The sequence below is a fragment of the Schistocerca piceifrons genome, chromosome 4 (assembly GCF_021461385.2).
Source record: "Schistocerca piceifrons isolate TAMUIC-IGC-003096 chromosome 4, iqSchPice1.1, whole genome shotgun sequence".
Classification (NCBI taxonomy): domain Eukaryota; kingdom Metazoa; phylum Arthropoda; class Insecta; order Orthoptera; family Acrididae; genus Schistocerca; species Schistocerca piceifrons.
This window is the reverse complement of record NC_060141.1, coordinates 218,898,552-218,924,744: the sequence shown is the minus strand read 5'-3', so window position 1 is coordinate 218,924,744 and position 26,193 is coordinate 218,898,552. Positions and strand designations below refer to the sequence as shown.

General features: G+C 40.6%; 1 protein-coding gene and 1 non-coding gene across 2 annotated transcripts in view; one reads left to right on the top strand and one right to left on the bottom strand.

Moving 5' to 3' along the window:
• The window catches only part of LOC124794977 (aldehyde dehydrogenase 1A1-like), a 105,106-nt gene that overhangs the window by 73,972 nt on the left and 4,941 nt on the right, over positions 1-26,193 (top strand). Inside the window, exons 8-9 of the mRNA XM_047258711.1 lie at positions 8,742-8,926; positions 20,522-20,686. Of these exons, the coding sequence (XP_047114667.1) occupies positions 8,742-8,926; positions 20,522-20,686 (350 nt within the window). The remainder of the gene's footprint in view (positions 1-8,741; positions 8,927-20,521; positions 20,687-26,193) is intronic.
• Positions 9,348-9,422, bottom strand: Trnas-uga. Its single transcript has one exon. It is a non-coding gene; the product is annotated as a tRNA-Ser (tRNA).

Sequence of the window (26,193 nt, the reverse complement as noted above, 5' to 3'; positions counted from 1 at the left end):
TGTGTAACGTTTCACATATATGAACATTTAAAAAAATTGTCAATCTTTGCACCACTTTGAAAGCTTATGAATATCTAACTAAATATTTGAGCAATATGGGAGAAGGAAAGTTGCTACTCACCATATAGTGGAGATGCTGAGCTGTGATAGGTACATTAAAAAGATTCACACAATCATAGCTTTTGGCCATTAAGGCCTTTGTCAGCACTAGACACATACACACACACACACACTCCTGCAAGTGCACCTTGCACACACATCTGCAGTCTGAGAGAGCTGAAACTACACTGCGAGCAGCAGCACCAGTGCATGATGGGAGTGGCGACTGGGTGGGGGTAAGGAGGAGGCTGGGGTGGATAAGGGGAGGGATAGTAAGGTGGGAGTGGCAGACAGTGATGTGTTGCAGTTTAGACAGAGGTTAGGAGAGAAGGTGCGGAGGCGGGAGGGGGTAAGTAGTGGAAAGGAGAGAAATAACAATAAAAATAAAAGAAATTAAAAGACTGGGGGTGGTGATAAAATGACGACTGTGTAATGCTGGAATGAGAAAAGGGAGGGAGCGGGATGGGTGAGGACAGTGACTAACAAAGGTTGAGGCCAGGTGGGTTACAGGAACGTAGGATGTATTGCAGGGAAAGTTCCCACCTGCACAATTCAGAAAAGCTGGTGTTGGTGTGAATGATCCATATGGCACAGGCTGTGAAGCAGTCATTGAGATGAGGGGTATCATGTTTGGCGGCGTGTTCAACTACAGGGTAGTCCACCTGTTTTTGGCCACAGTTTTTCGGTGGCTGTTCATGTGGACAGACAGCTTGTTGGTTGCCATGCCTACATAGAATGCAGCACAGTGGTTGCAGCTTAGCTTGTAGATCACATGACTGGTTCACAGGTAGCCCTGCCTTAGATGTGATAGGTAATGTGGTATTCCGCTGTCCACCAAACCTACACAATATACTCATCCATCCTTGCACAACCCGTGCTCCCAATCTCTTACCTCGTGGCTCATACCCCTGTAATAGACCTAGATGCAAGACCTCCTACCACCACCTACTCCAGCCCGGTCACTAACATTACTTGTCACATCAAAACCAGGGCAACCTGTGAAACCAGTCATGTGATCTACAAGCTAAGCTGCAACCACTGTGCTGCATTCTGTGTAGGCATGACAACCAACAAGCTGTCTGTCCACATGAACAGCCACCGAAAAACTGAGGCCAAAAAGCAAGTGGACCACCCTGTAGCTGGACACACTGCCAAACATGGTACCCCTCATATCAATGACTGCTTCACAGGCTGTGCCATATGGATCCTTCCCACCAACAACAGCTTTTCTGAATTGCACAGGTGGAAACTTTCCTTGCAATTCATCCTACATTCCCGTAACCCTCCTGGCCTCAACCTCTGTTAGTCACCGTCCTCATCCATCCAGCCCTCTCCCTGTTTCCATTCCAGCACTACACAGCTATCATTTCACCGCCACTCCCAGTCTTTTAATTTCTTTTATTTTTATTTCTCTCCTTTCCACTACTCCCCCCCCCCCCCCCCCTCTGTACCTTCGCTGCTACCCTCCATCTAAACTGCAACACTTCACTGTCCGCCACTCACACCTTACTATCCCGCCCCCTCCCCACCCCAGCCTCCTCCTTACCCCCACCCAGTTGCCATTCCCATTATGCACTGGTGCTGCTGCTCACAGTGTAGTTTCAGCTTACTGAGACTGCAGATGTGTGTGCAAGTTGCTCTTGCATGCGTGTGCGTGTGTGTGTGTGTGCGTGTGTGTGTGTGTGTGTGTGTGTGTGTGTGCGTGTGCGCGTGTGTGTATGTGTGTCTACTGCTGACAAAGGCCTTAATGGCTGAAAGTTATGATTGTGTGAATCTTTTTATTGTGCCTATTGCAGCTCAGCATCTCTGCTATATGGTGAGTAGCAACTTTCCTTCTCTGGTATCGTTACATTCCATCCTGGATTTTCCATTGTTTGAATATTTGAGCAGCTCTTTTAGGCAGTACTCCATTACAGGTAAAAGCATCATGTGCAAAAAGTCTGAGATTACTACCAACATTGTTTTAAAGAAGAATTGGAAAGAGACAATGCAAACACATGGGAAAAATTTCACACCAAAATCACACAAAAGGCTAAACAATTGATCCTACTGAAAAAGAACTGAGAACCCTGGTGGGATTCAAAATGTGACAAAGTGCTGAAACAACATAAAGAGGCTTTTCTTAAGCATACAAGTAAGAAAACATTAGAAAATTAATGACATTTCAGTGAACTCAGGAAATATGTGACAAAAGTCATTCATGTGAAGGAACAACTGGATTCCACTGAATAAAATGTTTGCAACTACAGTACATGAGATTTATATAGGACTTTCGAAGGAATAATCTAAGGATACACCCTTCAGAATTTATGTTTCAATAAATCAGGTGGAAGACTCAACTCGATCAATCAGGAAAACTGCCATGAATTGGCACAATGTTTTTCTGAACTCCTCAACTGCCCAAACCATTCTCAAGATTTCCTAAGGGAATCTTCACTTACACCCACAATGAATCCCTACTGCCCTTGCAAGAAGAGATTAACAGGCATATTTTCATACCCAAAAATAACAAAGGTTCAGGAGATCTGAAAAATCCTGGGCCAAATTCCCTTGAAGAATTTGCGCACAAATCACAGCAGAGATTTAGCAGACAGAAAAACTTCCAAAATACTGGAAATGTGACATAATTCATCCAACATACAAGAAATGTGATGAAACCAATTTAAATAACTATAGAGGAGTATCCGTTCTGCAAGTTACATACAAAATTGTGTCAGCATGCCTCTGCCAAAGTCAATTTCCACACTGGCCAAAGTTATATAGAACAAATATTCAATTTAAAAACAACATTAAAATACAGAGTGTTCAGGAACAACCTGATTATATGTTCCTTTGTGGACTTCAAGAGGGCATATGATTCTGTTAATCACCAATTCCTTTGTACCATCCTCAGAAAATAAGGACTCCATCTGAAAACCCTAAATGTCATCAAACAATCACTCACCAGCACAACCTCCAAAGTAAAATTCATGGGTGAGATGCCAGAATCATTTCTGACCAAAGCGGCATTCGGTAGTACAACAGTCTGTTTCCTAACCTCTTTAACACTAGGTGTACAATGTAGATCATTTCAGACCCAAGAGGGTTTGTCAAGGGCCCCATCCATCCATAATCATTGCAGGACAAAATGCTCTCATGACTGTTAATCATTTATTGGGTCATACAACTCACAAAAATTTCATCCCCCTGGCCCACCTAGAAGTACGAAAAATTTATCTGTTGTACCTGAAGTACCATGTGGGTCATTCTTTACCTACATACAGTTTAACACAATTTTATATCAATAATACATGTTTTCAAAAACTTAAGTAGTTTCTGGGTGTGCTTCAATGTTGTTCACAAGATCTTGGAGAATATTACGACAGTTTAGGAGAAAAATAGCCTGAAATACAAACTCGGAGGTCAGATGATGCTTCATATTGCTTTTGGTTCCCTACAGTCCTGTGACATCCAGTCATCTTAGGTTTTATTCTATGTCATCGAGGAGGCAATGCAAGGAAACTGATAAATTTTGCTTAGCTCAGAAATATGGAATCTGTTTACTGACAATTGCATTGCCTGCTACAAGTCAGGTGAGAACATAATTGTGGTTGTACAACTGTATTCTTGCATATGTAGGTGCCCCTTCATACAGTACATGCTGAGTAAACCTGAACGGTAAGGGATAAGAAACTGATTTTTGTGTGATGCTGGCTAGTGCTACTTCCTGAATGGATTCCCTCACTGTAGCGAGCATGGAATTTGTGATCCAAGCAAGGGCTTTGGTCACCGTGTCGTTATGAAATTGGCACAACTATTCCTCAACTGTGATTGTAACATCACGACTGACAACTTCTTCACCTCCATGAAACTGGCAGATGAACTGAGACAAAAAGGAGAAAGTTTAGTTGGGACTCTTCTGAGATCACTCAAAGAGGTTCCCTCTGCAGCAGAAAGCGGAGACGGCATGCTGTATTCAACACACTTGTACAAGTTTGGTGACAATTTTCTCACATTATACCTATGGAAAAATTAAAAACAGTGTCCTTATTCTGAATAATATGGGAGTTGGATATCAGGTCAATGGGAATACTGAGAAGAAACTTCCAGAAACAGTGAAGTTTATAATGAAACAAAGGCTAGAGTTGATATAATTGACCAAATACCTAGACTCTACAGTGTCCAAACTGGCAACCATAGATGGGTTGTGCATGTCTTTTACAACTTTCTTGAACTTGCCATGACCAGTGCTGGCACAGTTTTTAAGTTATTTACCCCTAAGACTATTTTGCACTGAGACTTTATCCTCAGAGTAGGAGATGAGCTTCCTGGCCCCTACAAACTGCAGAGAGCAGCTGATTTCCTCTTGCAGGCACTTGGCACTGGCATTGGCCAACCTGGAAGTAGAATGTGCTGTCAAATTCAGGTTACCTTCAAAGAACAAAAGATGAATAAAACATCATGCATGTGTATCAAACGTGACAGGTATGCGTACTAAAGCTGCCAAGCCAAAACTCTTATCAAATATCTGAACTGTGAGCACATTCAAGCTTAGATGATTCTGTTCACTCCTTTATTCCTACATATTTCCAAATATTTGTAATTCTAGAGTTAAATTGTTTGTTCTATGTTTTTGTTCCTTGATTTCAACAAGCATTTTAGTCACATACTGCACTTTAAAATCTTACCTTTTTTGTATGTAACAGTAAAAATACTATAAGTGCTCATACAAGCAGTATGTTTTGACTCTTTTTCACTCTTTTTATAAAGGAAAACTATATAACATTGTTTACTTACTTGTTTTAATGGTGTTTAATGAAACACTAAGGAATTTCTGTTGTAAAATAAAAACAGTTTATTTCTGAAAATTTACATTTGACAGTGTACTATTCATTTTAAAGACGAAATTATCCTTTTGTTACACTTTCGAGTCTTCTTAAATGAATTGTTAACATTACTCCTTTTATCATGAGACAATGACCTTGACCTTAAGCTTTCACAATACAGGCAGCTCATATTTATATAATACATACAGGTACTGACAGTAAATTAGTGTTAGAATATTTGTTTGTTTGCATATTAGTACACATTGTAGCTACAGATAGACCAACACCAAATAATCATTCTTAAATCTTATGTTGAAACTTCCTGGCAGATTAAAACTGTGTGCCCAACTGAGACTCGAACTCGGGACCTTTGCCTTTCGCGGGCAAGTGCTCTACCATCTGAGCTGCCGAAGCATGACTCACGCCCGGTACTCACAGCTTTACTTCTGCCACTATCTCGTCTCCTACCTTCCAAAATTTACAGAAGCTCTCCTGCAAACCTTGCAGAACTAGCACTCCTGAAAGAAAGGATATAGTGGAGACATGGCTTAGCCACAGCCTGAGGGATGTTTCCAGAATGAGATTTTCACTCTGCCGGGCACACAGTTTTAATCTGCCAGGAAGTTTCATATCAGTGCACACTCCGCTGCAGAGTGAAAATCTCATTCTGGAAACATCCCCCAGGCTGTGGCTAAGCCATGTCTCCGCTATATCCTTTCTTTCAGGAGTGCTAGTTCTGCAAGGTTCGCAGGAGAGCTTCTGTAAAGTTTGGAAGGTAGGAGACGAGATACTGACAGAAGTAAAGCTGTGAGTACCAGGCGTGAGTCATGCTTCGGCAGCTCAGATGGTAGAGCACTTGCCCGCGAAAGGCAAAGGTCCCAAGTTCGAGTCTCGGTCGGGCACACACTTTTAATCTGCCAGGAAGTTTCATATCAGCGCACACTCCGCTGCAGAGTGAAAATCTCATTCTGGAAATCTTATGTTGTTGAACACTTTTGTACAATCAACTGCCTGTGATATGATGGTATTAGATGTGTATACCTGCATCAAAAGTGAATCAGTACATCACATGGAAAATTCTGTGATCCTGTGTCGCTAACATAGCTGTCAAACAGGTCTCAATGGATTACCAAGCCTGAAAAATTCTTGTAAAAGGATTTTATTAATTCCATGTAGTCTGGGGCACCCAAAGAATGTGTGATCTGTGTCTTCTTCTCCAGAAGGGCAGAAACATGTCTCTATTATGTGCAGCCTGTGAAGATATTTAGGGAAACATCCCTGGTTAAATTTTGATCTGGTGACTGGTGAGGTGCCTAAGCACTGCAATTGTATATGATTTTGTGGAATAGGGGACAGATGGGTGAACTGTTGCATCTTCTTGTCTCCGTATCTTGCAGTTCCCTACCATTTCCATTGTCAGTCTTCTGTGGGCACATGGGTAACCCATACTTGGGATTGCAGTCCTTACTGTACACCTTATCACAGGGCCTTCTTTGGATAAGTGGTTGACAGATTCATTGCCAGTGATCCCACTGTGTGATGTCAGGCAAGAGAAATTAATGAAATGGCCTGCTTCATACATTGATTTCAATACTTGGATAACTATGAATACAATGATATTTTCAGCCAAACAGATGCTAAAATTTTTAAGTATGACTAGAGCAGACAAATAGTCACTGAGTCAGAAATTCAGAGAACCTGACATCCATGAGCAGAAATGAAATGCTTCTAGTAATGCAATAAGTTCTGCAATCATGATACTTGCATCATCTGGTCATTTAAATAGTCCAGACTTCTGCAATCATGGTATGCAGTACTCCCTTCTGAAAGAGTCACTGGTTTGGGAGCCATCAGTATAGATATACAAGGCATGATGAAAAAGTAATGGAAATTTTTGTTTTTCTTAAAGATCTTTATTTGTTCAACAACATCAACTTTGTACCTCCAAATTAATCCCCCTCAGATATAGTATACTTGTGCCAGCTCTTTTTCCCATCTTGGAAGCACTTCTAGAACCCACTTTGCATTATGGTGTCCCGTTCCTTAAGCAGTTTTGTTTTTATATCATAAATGGTGGCAAAACAACACACTTTCATGGTTCTCTTCAGCTTTTGGAATAGAAAGAAGTTGTAGGAGTGCATTTCTGGCAAATATGGTGGCTGAGGAAACATAACAGTTTTGTTTTTTGGCATAAAATCATGAGCAAACATTGAGATGTGAGCAGGAGCATTATCATGATGCAATTTCCATGAATGGTTTTGCTACAATTCTGGTCATTTTCTTTGGATTGCTTCATGCAAAGGGCACATAACTCCAAGTAGTATTCTTTATTGGCCACACAACTGTAAGGCAGGAGCTCATGATGCAATATCCCATTGTAAATGAAGAAAACAGTGAGGAGAACTTCCACACATGATCCAATGTGTCAATTTTTTTGGTTCTTGACTCTTCTGGCCATTTACATCAGGACAATTTTCGATGTCATATTTGTATACCCATGTTTTATCACCTGTTATAACCTTCTTTAGAAGTTCAGGATCATTGTCAACTTCATTCAGTGATTCCTTAGTGGTGTCCTTTATGGTTGAAACTCAACAATTTCTTAACAAACTTTGCTATATGTTTCACACCTGAAATATCTGAAAAAAATGCTAGTGATCCAGAAGAGACCAGTTAAGCACTGTGTGTTAAGTATGAGGCAGGCAGATTGTTGGATGCATACTGGTGCCCTTTAGGAAGCAACTTGGCACAGAAATACCACCACCATGGATGAACTGGAGGTTCATGTGCTACAACCAAGAGTGTATTGTTAAGGGTGGAGCACATTGGCCCCAGACAAACTTTCAGTGATTTTACACTGGCATTTATTAATTCTGTTGAGTTAACTGCCAGGTGCTGATCCATAACAACCACTCCCATAGTCAATGACTGGATACACCATTGTATGGTAAAGTGTTAGTGGTGCCGACATTCAAGCCCCACCTAATTCATGTCATAGGTCTGATTATGTTGACAGCCATGTTGCCTTTATTAGTCACATATTTCATGGGTGCCTTCCAGGTTAGCTTATGGTTGATGAAGAGTACCTGGTATACAATGTTGCTACCATGAGTCCACAGCTCGTGGTCTAGTGGCTGGCGTTGCTGCATCTGGATCACGGGGTCCCGGGTTCGATTCCTGGCTGGGTTGGGGATTTTCTCTGCCTGGGGATGGGGTGCTTGTGCTGTCCTCTTCCTCCTTATCATCATTCATGAAAGTGGCTACATTGGACTGTGTAAAGATTGGGACTTGGTAAGGGTGCTGATGACTGCGCAGTTGAGCGCCTCACAAACCAAACATCATCATGATCATCATAATCATCATCACTGCTACTAGGAAATAACTTGAGTACAATATTTATTCAGTATATTATAATAAGAGAAATACTACTATGGAAAGAAAAAACAGACAGTAGGCCAGGTAACCACTTACCTCAAATAATACATGGATGGGAACAAACACACTTAACTATTTGAAAATTTGACATTTTATGGGCCTTCAAGTATGCCAATGAGCTGCTCATCATTCATCCAGAGGGGGATATCTGTTATATGGTACTTCAATCTATTTTTGTTTATTGTTGATTGGTATAACTTCAGTTTTTGATGAAGCCATTTTCAAAATGTATTTGTTTGAGGTGATACTTAGTCAGTAAACATGTTCTGTCTTTCCAAATATTAGATGTTCACTTGCAAATGAAGTAAGTGTTTGGATTCTTATCATGTCTGATCTGAAATTAGATTTTTTAACATTCAAGAGATGTTACTAGTAATTATTTCTTAATTATCTGTTTTGCAGTTGATGAAGCAGTGAACATAGCACATGATTGTGTATTTGTCAATCAGGGACAGGCTTGCTGTGCAGGAACAAGAACATTTGTGCATGAAAACATATATGATGAATTTGTTAAGAAAGCCAAAGCAAAAGCTGAAGCAAGAAAGGTTGGTGATCCCTTTGAAGATGGTGTTGTTCAAGGTCCTCAGGTAATAAAAAAATATGATCTACAAATTATTGTGTATGGATAACATACAACATCTATTTTTAAAATTAACTATGAATGACATTCAGTTTATTACACTACTTTATGTGCATTTGGATCACAAAAGAGAAATCAGTCATTAATAATGCTAAATATTGACTGACAAAAGAAAATATAATATTTTATGTGGGATATTTATAAAAACAAGTCTTCTGTTACTGAAAGAGAGAAACTAACAATGACAGTTTTCAGAACTGTGTTCTGGGTAGGACTTAAACTCTTGACATCAGCCTTTTACCATCACCATGAAATACACTCAATCAGTCATTGTAACTACTTTTTGTCTTAGTTTTACTGACATGCTGACTAGCTCTTAGGAAATAAAACCAACTCCCTATAAGAAACATCCTGGCAGATTAAAACTGTGTGCGGGGCCGAGACTCGAACTCGGGGCCTTTGCCTTTCACGGGCAAGTGCTCTACCAACTGAGCTACCCACGCATAACTCATGCCCTACCGCCACAGCTTTACTTCTGCCAGTACCTCATCTCCTACCTTCCAAACTTTACAGAAGCCATCCTGCGAACCTTGCAGAACTAGCACTCCTGAAAGAAAGGATATTGCAGAGACATGGCTTAGCCACAGCCTGGGGGATGTTTCCAGAATGAGATTTTAACTCTGCAGCGGAGTGTGCGCTGATATGAAACTTCGTGGCAGGTTAAAACTGTGTGCCGGGCAGAGACTCGAACTGGAGACCTTTGCCTTTCACAGGCAAGTGCTCTACCAACTGAGCTACCCAAGCACAACTCACGCCCCACCCCCACAGCTTTACTTTGCCAGTACCTCGTGTCCTACCTTCCAAACTTTACAGAAGCTCTCCTGCGAACCTTGCAGAACTAGCACTCCTGAAAGAAAGGATATTGCGGAGACATGGCTTAGCCACAGCCTGGGGATGTTTCCAGAATGAGATTTTCACTCTGCAGCGGAGTGTGCACTGATATGAAACTTCCTGGTAGGTTAAAACTGTGTGCCGGGCCGAGACCCGAACTCGGGACCTTTGCCTTTCGCGGGCAAGTGCTCTACCAACTGAGCTACCCAAGCACGACTCACGCCCCGCACCCACAGCTTTACTTCTGCCAGTACCTTGTCTCCTACCTTCCAAACTTTACAGAAGCTCTCCTGCGAACCTTGCAGAACTAGCACTCCTGAAAGAAGCCCACGATAGGCAAAGGTCCTGAGTTCGAGTCTCGGCCCGGCACACAGTTTTAATCTGCCAGGAAGTTTCATATCAGCGCACACTCCACTGCAGAGTGAAAATCTCATTCTGGAAACTCTCCATAAGTTTCAAAATGTTGTTCATTCACAGAAATGATTCAACTGTGTAGAATATATATATATACATATTTTACACATCTCTAACATAACTGGGAAAAGGACAAAGATAGGGAAGTGTTTTTATAAGGAGGCAGAATTATTTCTGTTTGTAGATGATAGAAGAATTATTGTGAAGCCGAGCGAAGAAGAATTAACAGAGAAAATACCAAATAATGTTTTTGTGGAAGTTACTGCTTAGTTTTGCACAAATGGACATCTTTTTTTTTTTAAAAAAAAAAAAAAAAAAAAAAAAAAAAAAAAAAAAAACAGCTCATCCCATTTTCTATTGTCAAAAATATCTCACCTTCTATTAACCTAGCATACCTACAAAAAAAAAAAAAGAAAAAAAAAACAAGGTAGAAAATTCTAAGCTCTTGATGAAGACTTAAAGCAGAAAAACCATTTAATAGGCCCAATAAAAGCTTTATATTTGTCTACTTTTGCTGTAAGAATAACTGCTAATATCAGAGATATAGAAGTCAGTAAATTACCATATTTTATGCATTTTGAGTCACTGATACCTTAACATTGTGTGGTGTCTCCTCACTTAGGAAAAATACTCATAGCATAAAATAATTACAATTATGTGTAGCTTTCACTCACATACATCCTACAGGAACCTTTTTGGGTAGCTAGATGTACTAGCCACATCCACACAGAACTTTTATTCATTTTTGAAATTTTTTATCACTTCAGCAATCCATCTGAATTTGAGAGCACTAATGATATGAACAAGTACAACACTAGAAGGAAAAATGACCTGCATTTTACTTTAAAGAATTGAACTTTGGCACAGAAAGGGGTGAAATATGCAGCTACAAAATTCTTTGACAATCTATCCATGGAAATAAAATGTTTGAATTGGCAGAAGTGTTTCCAAGTGTAGAATAATGATGTTCCTCCTTAACAACTTCTTTTATACTATAGAAGAATTCTTGAATAGAAATTATGTGTTTGTTTTCTGTGTTTATTCTGTTGACATGTTCCACATATTATTTATTTATTTATTCATTCATTCATCACACTAATGGATGTTGTCCAAATATACATGTAAATTTATGTGATGTTGGTACAAGGAACTGAAAAATGCAGATATGTACATGCAGTAATACAAACAAAGTAAAAGAAAGGTGTACAATATGTAGAAATGCAAATTTATGTGCATATACGCCTCTGTTATTATAAATTCATAGGATGTTTTTCACGGGGATTTACCTTTGTCCTTCCTAACCAACAAATGCTTTTGTACACAACAATGATTCAGTAAAGGTGAAGCAGAAATGGGTGGCTTTTGCGGCTTCCAAGTCTATCATGTAGTGGGCTGGTTTTCACTGCTGCTGCAGGCTCAGGCAACACTAATTGATCAAACATTTGATTGCATAGTTATACACTGACTGGCAGTGGTTGGTGCACTAAAAACCTTGCAGAGGTACTGTCTGAAATCTTCACACACCAAAGTCATGTGGCTGTGGTAAAAGCTCGACCACTGATCCTGGAAGGTGCACACTACTCAGTGATCGAGCACATAGTGTGGTCTTGCAGTCAGGGAGAGACAAAGGACAGGTGTCCAGCAAACGTGCCAATTACTTCTTGTCTCATGGGTTGCCATTTGATTTGTGGATGCAGTGGGATGAAGCAAATGATAGGCACCTATACAAATTTGTAAATGCATTGGTAGGGAGTGTGCATCATACTCAACCCATATGGTCTGCGGCTAACAGACTTTATGATCAGCATAAACATCAACCAGGCACAAATGTCTAGCTCACAGTGGCTTTCACTTTTGTCTCTTCTATACCGTTGCTGAAGGTGAGCCTAAAAGTAAAATCTGCACTCACAGATGAGTGCTGGTTCTCTGCTATCCACATGGTTCTGTGGTAAGGTTGCCGCACAGATCCCCCCTTGGAGAGTGGAGCTCTGTAGCCACGAGAAGTGAAAGTGATCCATCTGTGGTCAGCATATGTTTGGGCCACATGTGCTTCATGCCACTGTTAACTTGAGTATGATGGCAGCAGTGATTGGGTGGCAGTGTGTGACATCACAGACATCTGGCCAGACATGTGATGGACGTGTCTGATAGCAACAGCAGTAACAGGCAGTGCTCTCCAGGAGCTGTCCTTGGGATGTGTGGCTGTAAATGTTCAATGCAGAGATGTCAACTTGGAGAACACTAACATATGGACAAAGTCTGCTTAAACATGATTGAAAGACATGAAACAGAACATTCACACAGATGCACTGTTCATAATGCAATAAGTTCTTGACACACCAGACACAGAAACAAGGTGTGGCACTCAATATGGCTCGACATGTGGCAGCAGGGTGCAGAGACTACAGAGAGTCTAGGCTCACATGAATCAAGTGACATTGGGACTCAAAAGTGAGTTGATGTGATCTCAATGCCTGATGCATCAGAGGCATAGAGACATGCAGCAGATCCAGTAGAGCTTGACTGGAGACAAGATCAGAGGCTGATGAGCCAGCCTGCCAGAGACAGTGTGTCAGTGGCAGGTGGCAGATGGCAGATGGGATGCATGCTGGCTTGTTGTGCAGCATGACATCATTACGATGCAGCACAGGCATTTGAATCAAACACGGCAGCCAACTTGCATATATGTAGTCCACTGGCTGCTTTAATGAGGGTGGCTGGTGTGTCTGTATGGGGAAAGGTCCAGGTGGCTGCGTGGATAGGGTGGGGATATGCTGGGGTGCTAGTGGCTCCATGGTGACAGCTGGCAGTGTCTGTGCATCACCTGTCACTACAGGAATAGGCTATGCTGGACCGGTTGTGTGGGAACTGTTGTCCATTGACAGGTCCTCATCCAGATTGAAGAAGTGAACAGCAGACATAAGACATAAGCTGGCTTGACTTGGTCAGTTGGCCTGTCATTATGTTCAGTCTGCAGAGTTTTCTCATATGGGTGATCACACACTGTGGTCCTGAGTAATGCAGCTTAAGTGGTACATGTTTTGCATCTATGATCAATGTAACATGCATGCAGTGATGTAAATCAGCATGAAAAAATACTTTGCTGGTGGCTTGCTGTGTCAGTGCATGCAGTTGGAGGCAAGCCATGTGACTGTGCAGATGTTCTGCCAATATGGGGCTGAGGCATTGTGTGGCAGTGGTACCTCCTCCACGAATTCACCAGGGATGGCAAGTGATTGATCATAGATGAAGTCTGCAGGTGAAACACTGATCTTGTTCTTCGGTGTTACTCACAGACCGAGGAGCATGAGTGGAAGTGTCTCCATCCAGGTGATGTTATGACATATCAGGGACAATTTCAGCATCTGATGGAGCCTCTCAAACATGCCATTAGTCACTGGGTGATAGCTAGACTTTTGGTGTAGCTGCATGCCACACAGTCAAGTAGTGTGTTGTCAAACTGGCAGCTGCAGTCTGTTGTTACATGATTGTGGCAGCCAAAGTGTGCCACCCAGGTGTTGATGAAGGCAGTGGCACTGATCTTGGTGGTGATGTCTACTACTGGTGTCGCCTGCAGCTAGTGCGTGAAACAGTCCACCATTATCAGTAAACACCACTTGCCTTTGGACAGAGGAAGTGAGCCCACAATATCATCATGGACATGAGACAGCAGTGTGTCATGTCAGGAAAGGTGCTGATGGTTACATGGGTATGTTTCCTGACTTTGGCATGATGGCATGCAGAGCAGGTGATTGCCCCTTGCCAGCAGTCTTTCCGGAGTCCCAGCCAGACAAAATGCTCAGCCATTAGCATGACAGTGGTGTTCATACTGTGGTGTAACAGCCTGTGGATGCAGTCAAATGCACTACACCTGAATTTCTCTAAAAGAAATGGATGATGTGCGCCTGCCAAAATGTTGCACAAAATCTTGAAGGAGGAACCAGGAATGGGCACTAGTTCCAGTCTTAGGCCACTGTAGGTATTGTGACAGCAGCTGTCCAATTGCTCATCACTCACCTGTTCTTCTGTGATGTTCTCAAACTTCACAGGGGAGGAAATAGCAGCACAATCATGAGACAAGCGGTTGGTGACAATGTTGTCCAGCATGGGAATTTAGCGAATATCCATGGTGGACTGTAATACAAAATCCAGCTGTTGTAGTTGGCACAGTGAATAGTTGATGTTGCTGCTCCAAGGTGCATGAGTTATTGGCTTATGGTCAGTGAAAATAATGAAAGAGTGGGCTCCTACCAACAAATGGAAGTATTCCATTTGGACTGGGCAAAGCTTTGTGCCATTATGTCTGCACAAGTAACAAAAGCCTTCCTTTGGCAGTAGGACTGCACAGAACCACAGTCAAGAGTTCAAGCACTATGACAACATGATGCAGATGGCGCTGGTAAAAGCCGATCATATAGAGGTATCAGCAGAGACCTTTGTGGATCTCTGGGCAGGGCAAGTTCAAGATCGTCTGTACCTTGTCCAGCAGAGGCTTGGATATGGTAAGGGTGATTAGATGCCATAGAAATTCAATCTCTGTTACCGTAAATATGAATTTCAGTGGAATTATAATGATGCCAGTCTCACTGAGGTGCCAGAAGATGGTCATTAAGTGGTTGCAGTGGGGCTCAGGTGACTTCAAGAACACAAGGATATTGTTGAGGTATGTGAAACAGCCTGGAAAGCTTCACAAAACACCATCCAGGATGTCTGTGTATGATCCAGAATATGCCATGGGTTTTATGTTGAAGAACACTGCCTGTTGTCACTGACCACATATCTGCAAATTCATTGTGGAGTCGATTAGTTGTGCCTTTGCATTGTCAGCAAGCAGCTTGTAGTGGTCAAGGAAATTTACATTCAGAATCATCTCATTGACGTCACCCACAGTGAACCACCAACTGAATGTGCAGTGCAGTTTGAGGTGCCCGTTCTGGTGATGAGTACCATATGTTTTTATGGTGAAACTGTTTGCGTTCTTGAGACACCATTCCTATAGTCTCTTAACATTGTCCAAGGAAGTTCCCACATCCCTCCCCTATTCTGCTATAAACAGATGCCAGGTGCTTTGATGCTGCACTGCAGCCATGTGTGTCTAGTGCTGGTCACACATGGCATTTGCGTGTGAGCATGGTGAATGATTTATGGTCACTTCGTTGCTGAAACGAGTGTGGTACCAATGGTAACCACTTGGAGGTGGTTCTGCTGTCAGCTGGATACTGTTAGAACAACTGTTGCTGCATTTCCAGTTGTGTGAGCTGGGTCACCTGTAGCCATATCTGCTGTTACTGCGAAGCCTCCTGCTCTCTACCCGTGAGCTTGCCAACTAATTGACCTGTGTGGTAAGTGCTGCCATCTGGGTGTCCATGTTCTGCTCTAGGTGATGTACATCAGAGTCTGAGGTGGTGGTTGCAGGAGGGGGTCCTGTGTCATTGGCCGTTGCCGGCGCGTCGTATACCCAGTTGGCTAAGTTTGCGATGGCATCCAGCTGCATATCTGTCTCCATGGCTATTAGAGTTTGCACCTATTCAGGGAGGCTGCAGACTGAGATTGTGTGCAACTGTGAGTCCAGGACAATGTCAGACTGCACTAGGCTCTGCAAGTGGCATAGGAACTGAGAGGGTCTTCAGTTGCCGCCTTCCTCTTGGCACAGCAAGATCAATTCAGTTGATAGTTGACAGTTGATGGTTGGAGAGACAACATCACAGTTACAGGTAGCCTGCATAAATCAGTTATGTTGCCAATGATGAATCGTGTATAAGGATCATAATAACCCTTTCAGCATCAACTAAGGCCTGAAGATGGTGCACTGAAGTGCTGAAACTGGTAGCTACACAATAAATGACATCATAAGGATAATCATAGGTGTTTCATTTTCTTACAGTAGTGAACAGCTGTAGTCTCTCAGACCTCCAGACAAAAGGACTGGCATACAAAAACACACCTTACTTGTCACTATCAATGTCACCTCACTCTATATCCACGTACCCTTAATCAACTTTCTACTTATCAACAACTACTTTACCTTTAAGGGGCAGACATACAAATAGATCAGGGGCACAGCCATGGGAACCAGGATGGTACCTTCCTATGCCAATCTCTTCATTTGTCACTTGGATGAGGCTTTCCTGGGTTTCACAGTGGTTCAGCCTCTGGTTTGGTTTAGGTGCATTCATGACATATCTGTCAACTGGACTCATGGAGAAGCTTAGGTGTTAAAAATCTTGGAATCTCTAAATAAATTTCCCATTTAAATTTCACATGGCCCTGTTCTAAATCCCATGCCACTTTCCTTGTCCTGTTTTTGATGACATTTTAGATTTAAATATTTTATGCCTTTTAGCACTTCATGTTCATGTATTAGATCTATCATAATCCTACAAGCAGCTTGTGAGTATTCTGGTTTTCGTGATTTGTGAATTTTGGTCTTAATGAAACTGGCAGAATTTAAGAGATAATTGTTTATAATTATAATTTGGCAGATCCTCATTTTTAAATATTGAAATTCTATGTGTTTTACTTAATGATGTCTATTCCCCCAACATAGTCTACCTTGTGTACATTGTGTACATTTTCATTTTAAAAATTAATCTCTTTGGAGGCCCACTAGCATTTGGCTTTGAGATCTGATTTTTGGCATCTTCTTTGGAAACTACATGACATAACAAGATGGATTTTTCCCATCTGCTATGTTTCTCTACTCCCAAAAACAGCAAATTTTTATTTTATTTTCAATTTATTTATAGACTGGCATGTAATAACTACATAAAAATCTCAACTTCTTATTTATACTTTTGAATTTATTGTACAGATATCATTTTGGCTCTTTAGCTTACATTGATGTAATTTTTGAATTTATTGTACAGATATAATTTTGGCTCTTTAGCTTACATTGATGTAATAAGTTTTCATTAGGCACTCAACTACAATTAACTGATGTTAGTACTACTGTTTGTAGTAGCCAAAGCCTTATGAGCTAATCAGTAAATCTGATAATGATGAACAATACCAACAGAACAACTGGGAGTCCTGCTGTCCTGTAAATATTTAATTGAAGAAATAATTAACATTTAAGTTCACAAGCAGCCCCATTTTCCATTGCAGATTTCATAATAACAATTGTTAGATTCAAACATTGACTATGTACTTTGTTACCTCAATTTTTCTGTACAAAATGAGATATGGCATTGGTTAATTAACTCACTAATTAATAATGTTGTGTAATTTACCATAATTTTCAATAAGGCACATGTACAAAAATAAAGCCAACATCCGTGAAGCTCAATGTTTAATAATTTTCCAGTGATTCCAGTGATATCTGTGGATCATATTAATGTACATTTTAACTGAATCATGTTGTGATTAAGAAGTGTTATGGGAAGTCATTGTCATTGAAATGAGTGATTATCAGATGTCGTGATACTCATTATAGACTGAATTAAGTGAACTACCAAAATGTAATGCACTATAATAAATTGCTGCAGGATTCTGCTAAGTGTGAATGGTGGCTTTCTTTGTGTACATGTGAACTGTGCTTTGTGCACAATAGAACAATTAACTTTACCACTGGAACTGTAGGTGCTTTTCTGGTTTAGTGCACTAATACATTTTCATAATTTTCAAACTAGTCACCATAATGAACATTCAAATTTTGCAAGGAATAAATGTGTAAGTTAATACAGTCTAAATAGTGGCTTCATGTGCATCTGTGAGCAAATACCACCTCACACTCATTTAGATTTTCATCTTAGCTGTGATCAAGAGTAGTGCTACTGAGGAGAAACTATGAGAATCAGGTCAGTATTGCTAGAGGCACAACTCAAAACATCCAGTGAAGCCTGAAGGAAAGTAATTGTAATGTTAATTGTGAATATGATGTATGGAACAAGTAACTAACTATGGTTCCAAAAGTGATATTTCTGGTTGTGGAGACAAGAGAAAAGGGTTTTAAAATTGTATGTGGTGATAGAGTAAATGGGGTAACTGGTGACACACAGTCTAACTACTGTGTGATGCCACAAATAATTATTTTATTTTAAAACACAAATGAGCTTAAAGACTGCATTTGTAGCTGATTTAAAAATGGTATAATCATACCAGAAATTGTCAAGAAATGATAAATTTCTTCTGAATAAAAAATAACTTTTTCATTTCCAAGAAGTTAATCTCATATTTGTTAGTTCACTGTATAAATCACAACAACATCAATGTTATATTTCTGTCTTTTGTATCAGCTCAGATGTTTTATACCTAGTTAAAAAATTACTCCCTACTCCTCCAAAAGCCCTACTATGATATTTTACAGATTTATTGAGAAAACTATGAGGAGTATCTCACTTGTGTCGCTCTCTTTGCTTTCTCAGTACCAATAAAACATATTCGTACCCAGAAAGCATATCAGTGTGGTTATTATGGAGACAGAAACCTCTCAGCTCTTCTCTGTCCTCTCTGAAACATGTCAACAGTGTATGTGACATTGGAAGCAACCCATTCAGTTGTCTTGGTCATTAAATGTATATCTGGCATCAGATTTTCTTGTACAAATTTCGTTACATTCGTAATTGAAAACTGCCAAGAGAGTTTTTCATCTTAATAATGTTTACAATTCTAGACTGACATGTAATATGCACAACTTAACTTGCAGATTCTCATGTGGATGACGAGTTATGTCCCCTAATAGTAGGCAGTGGTCCAGAAGCGTCTAAAGAGATTACATGTGCCATTAGCTCATTATATGCAGTAACTTGTATGGACATTGTACAATGAATTAATGTAGACTTTCCCATTGTATTCTACTAATGAAAAGCTCTTTGGTTTCCATATAGCTGGCAGCTTTATGGTACCGTGATGATGCTATGCTGAACAACCAGCTGTCGGGGGCAGCATTATAAAGGAATCCACAGAAATACAGAGTCATGGGAGTCTTGTAAATAGAGATGAAGGTCACCAAAATAGTAATGCTTGAAAGCTACCATTAGCTGCATTACAACAAGAGTACACCCACCACTTTTCAAAACACAAGACACATCTAGAATACCCATGCAGACATTTGAGCACAGCTTGTGGCCCACTTCCCACCTTACACCACTGCACCCCCCCCCCCCCCCTCGCCCACTGGTTGCACAGGGGACCTAGCTGACTGCAGCCAGGTGGGTGGGAGTGGGGAACTACTTGTATAGATATTGGGTCATTTGTAATATCTTGACACTTTGCCAGAAGATGATGAGGATGACACTCACCAAAATGCCATGGTATGTTAATGTGGTCCCCCAGCTGCAAAACTGAGAGCTTTTCATCATTGTTCTATGAAGATAAAGAAAAATAATTAGCATCTTTTATGAGATGTTGTCACAAACAAGGAAAGACAGCTTTCTTGGATGTGGCATGTATTCAAAAGAAGTTTTTGTGCCGCGCAGGTTTAGCCAAGCAGTCTAAGGTGGTGCAGTCGTAGACTGTGTGGCTGGTCCTGGCGGAGGTTTGAGTCCTCCCTCGGGCATGGATGTGTGTGTTTGTCCTTAGGATAATTTAGGTTAAGTAGTGTGTAAGCTTAGGGACTGATGACCTTAGCAGTTAAGTCCCATAAGATTTCACACACATTTGAACATTTTTGAAGTTTTTGCCCCATGCCATTCATCGCACTTCTCTACTGAATCTTACATTGGCTCAGTAAGAAGAAAAGTACACAGCTGTACAACTCGGTCAGCCTAAGCACCAGGGCAATGTAGCTCCACATATTACAGGACAATGTAGCTGCACATAACTTTAGCATTTACTTGTCTCTCATAAATGTGTGAAACATAGCTGGCAGTTTGAATGAGATATACCGGCTGTAGGGGATTATGTGGCTGAAGGATGTGCGTGTGCTGATGACTGACAAGTTAGCCAACATGCTCAAAACCTGTTAAGTGTGCCCCAAAAATAAACTTTTCTTCAATGCTCATACAGGTGCTCAGCTAGTTCATCGTGTTATTACAAAAAGTGGATCACTCTCATCCTCGAATCTGAGTCACCTACCCCTACTTTCTAACCTTCCCCACCCATCCCTCTTTCGTCCTAAAGAAGGAATTAGTAGTTCCATAAGCTAGGACAGTTTCTAGTACTTTTAAATGTGTCTATCAGCAGAATTGGAATTTCACCTCTACAAGGTAAGTACTGGCCAGCCATCCTGTCTCATAATTTTATAATTTTCTCAAGTGAATTTTCCATTTGATACAAATAAAAATGTACATTAAGAGCTGACCTGTCTAATTATTGTTTCAAATTCAGAAAAACTGCTAATGAAGATAGTTCTTTACAGATCAATGAGAAAATGATGAATAAGGTTCTGGACTATATTAAATCAGGAAAGGAACAAGGAGCTCACATCGAATGTGGTGGAGAACGTCTGGGTACAACAGGTTATTTTATCAAGCCAACAGTCTTCTCAAATGTTACTGATGACATGAAAATTGCAAAAGAGGAGGTAAGCACTTTTTATTGTTTTGTCTTTGAAAGTTTTATTGTCTTTTCTGAATATAAGCTGTAGTTTATGATTTTCATTTGCTGAAATTAATACCATATTCCATTCATGACACAATAAGGTGCCCATGCCTCCAGTAGTAAGGTAAAAGTAATCTGTATCAAAACTGTTAATACAATAACCATAACTAATTACTTTTTCAGTCATCATCATCATCATCATTTAAGACTGATTATGCCTTTCAGTGTTCAGTCTGGAGCATAGCCCCCATTATAAAATTCCTCCATGATCCCCTATTCAGTGCTAACATTGGTGCCTCTGCTGATGTCAAGCCTACTACTTCAAAATCATTCTTAACCAAATCCAGGTACCTTCTCCTTGGTCTACCCTGACTCCTCCCACCCTCTACTGCTGAACCCATGAGTCTCTTGGGTAACCTTGCTTCTCCCATGTGTGTAACATGCCCCCACCATCTAAGCCTGTTGACCCTGACCGCTACATCTATAGTGTTCATTCCCAGTTTTTCTTTGATTTCCTCATTGTGGATACCCTCCTGCCATTGTTCCCATCTACTAGTACCTGCAATCATCCTAGCTACTTTCTTATCCGTAAGCTCAACCTTACTGATAAGGTAACCTGATCCAACCAGCTTTCGCTCCCATACAACAAAGTTGGCAAAGTTGGTCGAAAGATTGAACGGTGCACAGATAACTTAGTCTTGGTACTGACTTCCTTCTTGCAGATGAGAGTAGATCATTGCTGAGCACTCACTGCATTAGCTTTGCTACACCTCACTTCCAGTTCTTTCACTATGTTGCCATCCTGTGAGAATATACATCCTAAGTACCTGAAACCGTCCACCTGTTCTAACTTTGTTCCTCCTATTTGGAACTCAATCTGTTTATATCTCTTTCCCACTGACATTACTTTCGTTTTGGAGATGCTAATCTTCATACCATAGTCCTTACATTTCTGATCTAGCTCTGAAATATTACTTTGTAAACTTTCAATCAAATCTGCCATCACAACTAAGTCATCCGCATATGCGAGACTGCTTATTTTGTGTTCACGTATCTTAATCTCACCCAGCCAGTCTATTGTTTTCAACATATGACCCATAAATAATATGAACAACAGTGGAGACAGGTTGCAGCCTTGTCTTACCCCTGAAACTACTCTGAACCATGAACTCAGTCTACCGTCAATTCTAACTGCTGCCTGACTATCTATGTCAAGACATTTAATTGCCTGCAAAAGTTTGTCTCCTATTCCATAATGTCATAGAACAGACAATAACTTCCTCCTAGGAACCTGGTCATATGCGTTTTCTAGATCTATAAAGCATAGATACAATTCCCTGTTCCACTCGTAACACTTCTCCATTATTTGCCGTAAGCTAAAGGTCTGGTCCTGACAACCTCTAAGAGGCCTAAACCCACACTGATTTTCATCCAGTTTGCCCTCAACTAATACTCGCACTTTCCTTTCAACAATACCTGAGAAGATTTTACCCACAACGCTGATTAAAGAGATACCTCTGTAGTTGCAATCTTTTCTGTTTCCATGTTTAAAGATTGGTGTGATTACTGCTTTCACCCAGTCTGATGGAACCTGTCCCGACTCTCACACCATTTCAATTATCCTGTGTAACCATTTAAGACCTGGCATTCCACTGTATTTGATGAGTTCTGACTTAATTTCATCCACCCCAGCTGCTTTATTGCACTGCACTCTATTGACCATTTTCTCCACTTCCTCAAATGTGATCCAATTTCCATCATCATTCCCATCCCATTGTACATCGAAATCTGAAATATTACTGATCGTATTTTCACCTACATTGAGCAACTCTTCAAAATATTCCCTCCATCTGCCCAAGGCATCAACAGGATTCACCAGCAGTTTTCCTGACCTGGCCAAAATACTTGTCATTTCCTTCTCACCTCCCTTTCGGAGACTGCTAATTACACTCCAGAATGATTTTCCAGCAGCTTGATCCAAAGTCTCCAACCTGTTTCCAAAGTCTTCCCAAGATTTCTTCTTGGATGCTGCAATTATCTGTTTGGCTTTGTTCCTTTCTTCAGCATAACTTTCTCTGTCTACCTGAGTTCTAGTATGTAGCCATTTTTGATATGCCCTCTTTTTCCTTTTACAGGCTGCCTTGACTGTGTCATTCCACCAAGCTGTTTGCTTCATCCTACCATTGCACACTACTGTTCCAAGACATTCCTTAGCCACTTCTAGTACTGTGTCCCTGTACCGTGTCCATTCCTTTTCCAATGACTGTAATTGACTACATTCAAGTAACTGGTACCTTTCTGAGATCGCTGTTATGTACTTGTGCCTGATTTCCTTATCCTGAAGTTTCTCCACTCTTATCCTCCTACATGTGGACCTGACCTTCTGCACTTTCGGCCTCACAATACCAATTTCACTGCAGATTAAATAGTGATCAGTGTCATCAAAGAATCCCCTGAATACACACGTGTCCCTCACAGCCTTCCTGAATTCCTGATCTGTTATTATATAGTCAATGACAGATCTGGTTCCCCTGCCTTCCCAAGTATACCGGTGAATGTTCTTATGTTTAAAAAAGGAGTTTGTGATTACTAAGCCCATACTGGCACAGACATCCAAGAGTTGTTTCCTGTTCCTGTTGGCCTCCATATCCTCTCCAAATTAACCCACAACCTTTTCATACCCTTCTGTTCGATTTCCAATACTGGCATTAAAATCACCCAAGAGAAGAACACTGTCCTTGTCCTTTACTCTAACAACTACATTACTGAGTGCATCATAAAAACTATCCATCTTATCTTGATCTGTCCCTTCACAATGCGAATATACTGACACAATCCTAATTTTCTTGCTAGACACTTTCAAATCTATCCACATCAGTCATTTGTTTACATACCTTATTGCAACTACGCTGGGTTCCATTTCTTTCCTGATGTAAAGCCCTACATCCCATTATGCTATTCCTGCTTTGACTCCTGACAGGTAGACCTTGTATTCTCCCACTTCCTCTTCTTTCTCACCCCTTACCTGAATGTCACTAACAGCTAAAACATCGAACCCCATCTTACTTGCAGCCTCTGCCAGCTCTACCTTCTTCACAGAGTAGCCCCCATTGATATTAATAGCTCGCCATCTCATTACCATTCGTTTGCCGAGTCATATCTTAGGAGTCCCTGGTTTGTCAATTAGAGGTGGGACTCTGTCACCTCCAAAGGTCCGAGGCATTTTGCTGTGATTTTTGCCAGCATCGTATTTAAAGTACCAGGAAAGCAGGTTGCTAGCCTTACTTGCCCCTAATGGTTGAGAGAATAACTGGTGGATTTGGTAGTCTTTGCCGTCTGAGCACAAAGGTGACCACGACTCAGAATATGTCTGAGATGCCCAGCCTTATTCCAAAGTAACTGGTATCCCGACTGTCAGGACCACTTACCTGGCCACTCATATATTGCCCATGGTTCATGAACTAGGACATGACAACAGGGGCCCACACCATGAACCACTTTTTCAGTTAGTACAACAAATATTTACTTTTACATGTTGAAACATTCAGTCATCTATGTACCATTCATACATCATTTTTCTAAGTAAAAGTCAATGAAGTGCACATTATTCTCTATCTATGCTGTTTAGTTATAAGCACTGATAAATTATGCTACCAGTCTGAAGAATATTTTCAACAGCCTGTAGGTCATGCAATTCTCAATATAGCTGATAAAAACATATACAAATCAACAAAAGGGCACATCTTACTTTTGAACTAGTTTTTCTTCAGGATGTGAAAAAGAGGAAAAAGTGGGTGCAGTAGGGAGGGGGTATGTCTACCCCAGAAACTAGGCTCATGAGGTATAAAGAGAAAGGGGGAGGAAGTTTAGGCAAATGGTATTCTGGAGTAGAGGGAAAGATTAAGTAAGGAGATAGGTTTATTGTCTAACAGCATTCAAGTGTTCTGGAAATTTGATGAGTGATGTTCTTATGTAAAACACTATGCAGTGAACGAATGCCATCTAATAGTCTCACATATGACACTCCTTTTAATGTTTTACTTTTTCCTGAGGTGCAGCTAAATATGTTTGTGGATTTGTGCATAGGCAGGTGTTAAAGAGAGATCAGTTAACGGGAATATGAACATTGGAATAAATATGTCAACAGGTATGTTGCATAGGTTAGGAGGGTGATGGAAAGCAACTCTTGTGTAGTGTAATGATAGTATTAGGAAATAATGCTCTGATTTCAGAGTTCAAAATAGGAAATTCATATCTCTATTGATAGAGCAGTAACCTATTCAGGCATTAAAGCTGTGAATGGCATTGGGTAATGAGAGGTTTGGGAAAGAGTGCTTTAAGTGGTTTGGAGGTAAAAACTTTGCTGCTCAGAGAGCAAGATGTGGATACTGTCACGGGTGATTCTAGAAGTGGGTCTGGAGGGGGGGGGGGGGGGGGGGGGTTGGCTTAGTGAGGGGTGCGGGTGGGAGGAGGGGAGGGGGTTGGAATATCGCTTAACAAAAGGAGAGTTGGGGTCCTCCACCGACAAACTTGTAAAATTTGGTGTTGTTTAATGTAGTTTGTGGTAATTTTTGGAGTTCAGGGTAAAAACATGTCTACAGAATGTGTGTGCCTGGGAAAATAATACGATTTAACCTAGATGTTTGGCAATTTCAAAGTTTTTGTCTGGGGTCAGTAATTTAAGTTTTGGTAGGCATACCCGGCATATTTAGCTTTCTTGATTATTGTAAGTGGTACTCATACATTAATATACATCCAATGAATATTAATAAAGACACTCATTTTAAGTTAAATGATATTTATTGGATTAGATAGTAAGCTATTTGCCACTCTTATTCTTAAAATGTATTTGAAATACATTGCAACCTATACTGCTGCATGATTACAAAAAAAAAAAAAAAAAAAAAAAAAAAAGATTGAATCTGTTGAAGTAATATATTTGCTGATTTGTGAAGTCATTTTATCCATGTAATATGATACTCCATTGGGGGACGGGAGGGGGGGGGGAGGGAGGGACACTATACTATAGCCCCCATAGCCCCACCTCCCCGTCCCGTGCCATGGCCCCTGGATACTGTCCAAGAGATTTGTTTCTGGATCAGATCAGGAAAGCTCTTACTGCTAGGAATACTGTTCTTTGTGTGTTTATATCAATTTCTATCAGCTGTGTTAACAGCTGTGCCTCTCTGTTAACAAAGTGATTTTTTGAATGATATTTTCCTTTTTATGCAATAGCCTTACTAAAAAAAATTGTTGCCTTGTTGGTGTATCAACACACAGGAATGCTCAGATAGGTATACTGTAAGATAATGTACAATAACTATAAAATGAAGACATTCACAAATTTCACCTCTACTTCTAATTTAAGCTTTTCCTACTCCCATTATAATTAAGTATGTTGCATTAATTGACATTGCCAGTAAAAATAATGATAGAGCTTCTCTCCAAAATACAGTGCTATTATAAATGATTCATTTATTTTCAGAGTTT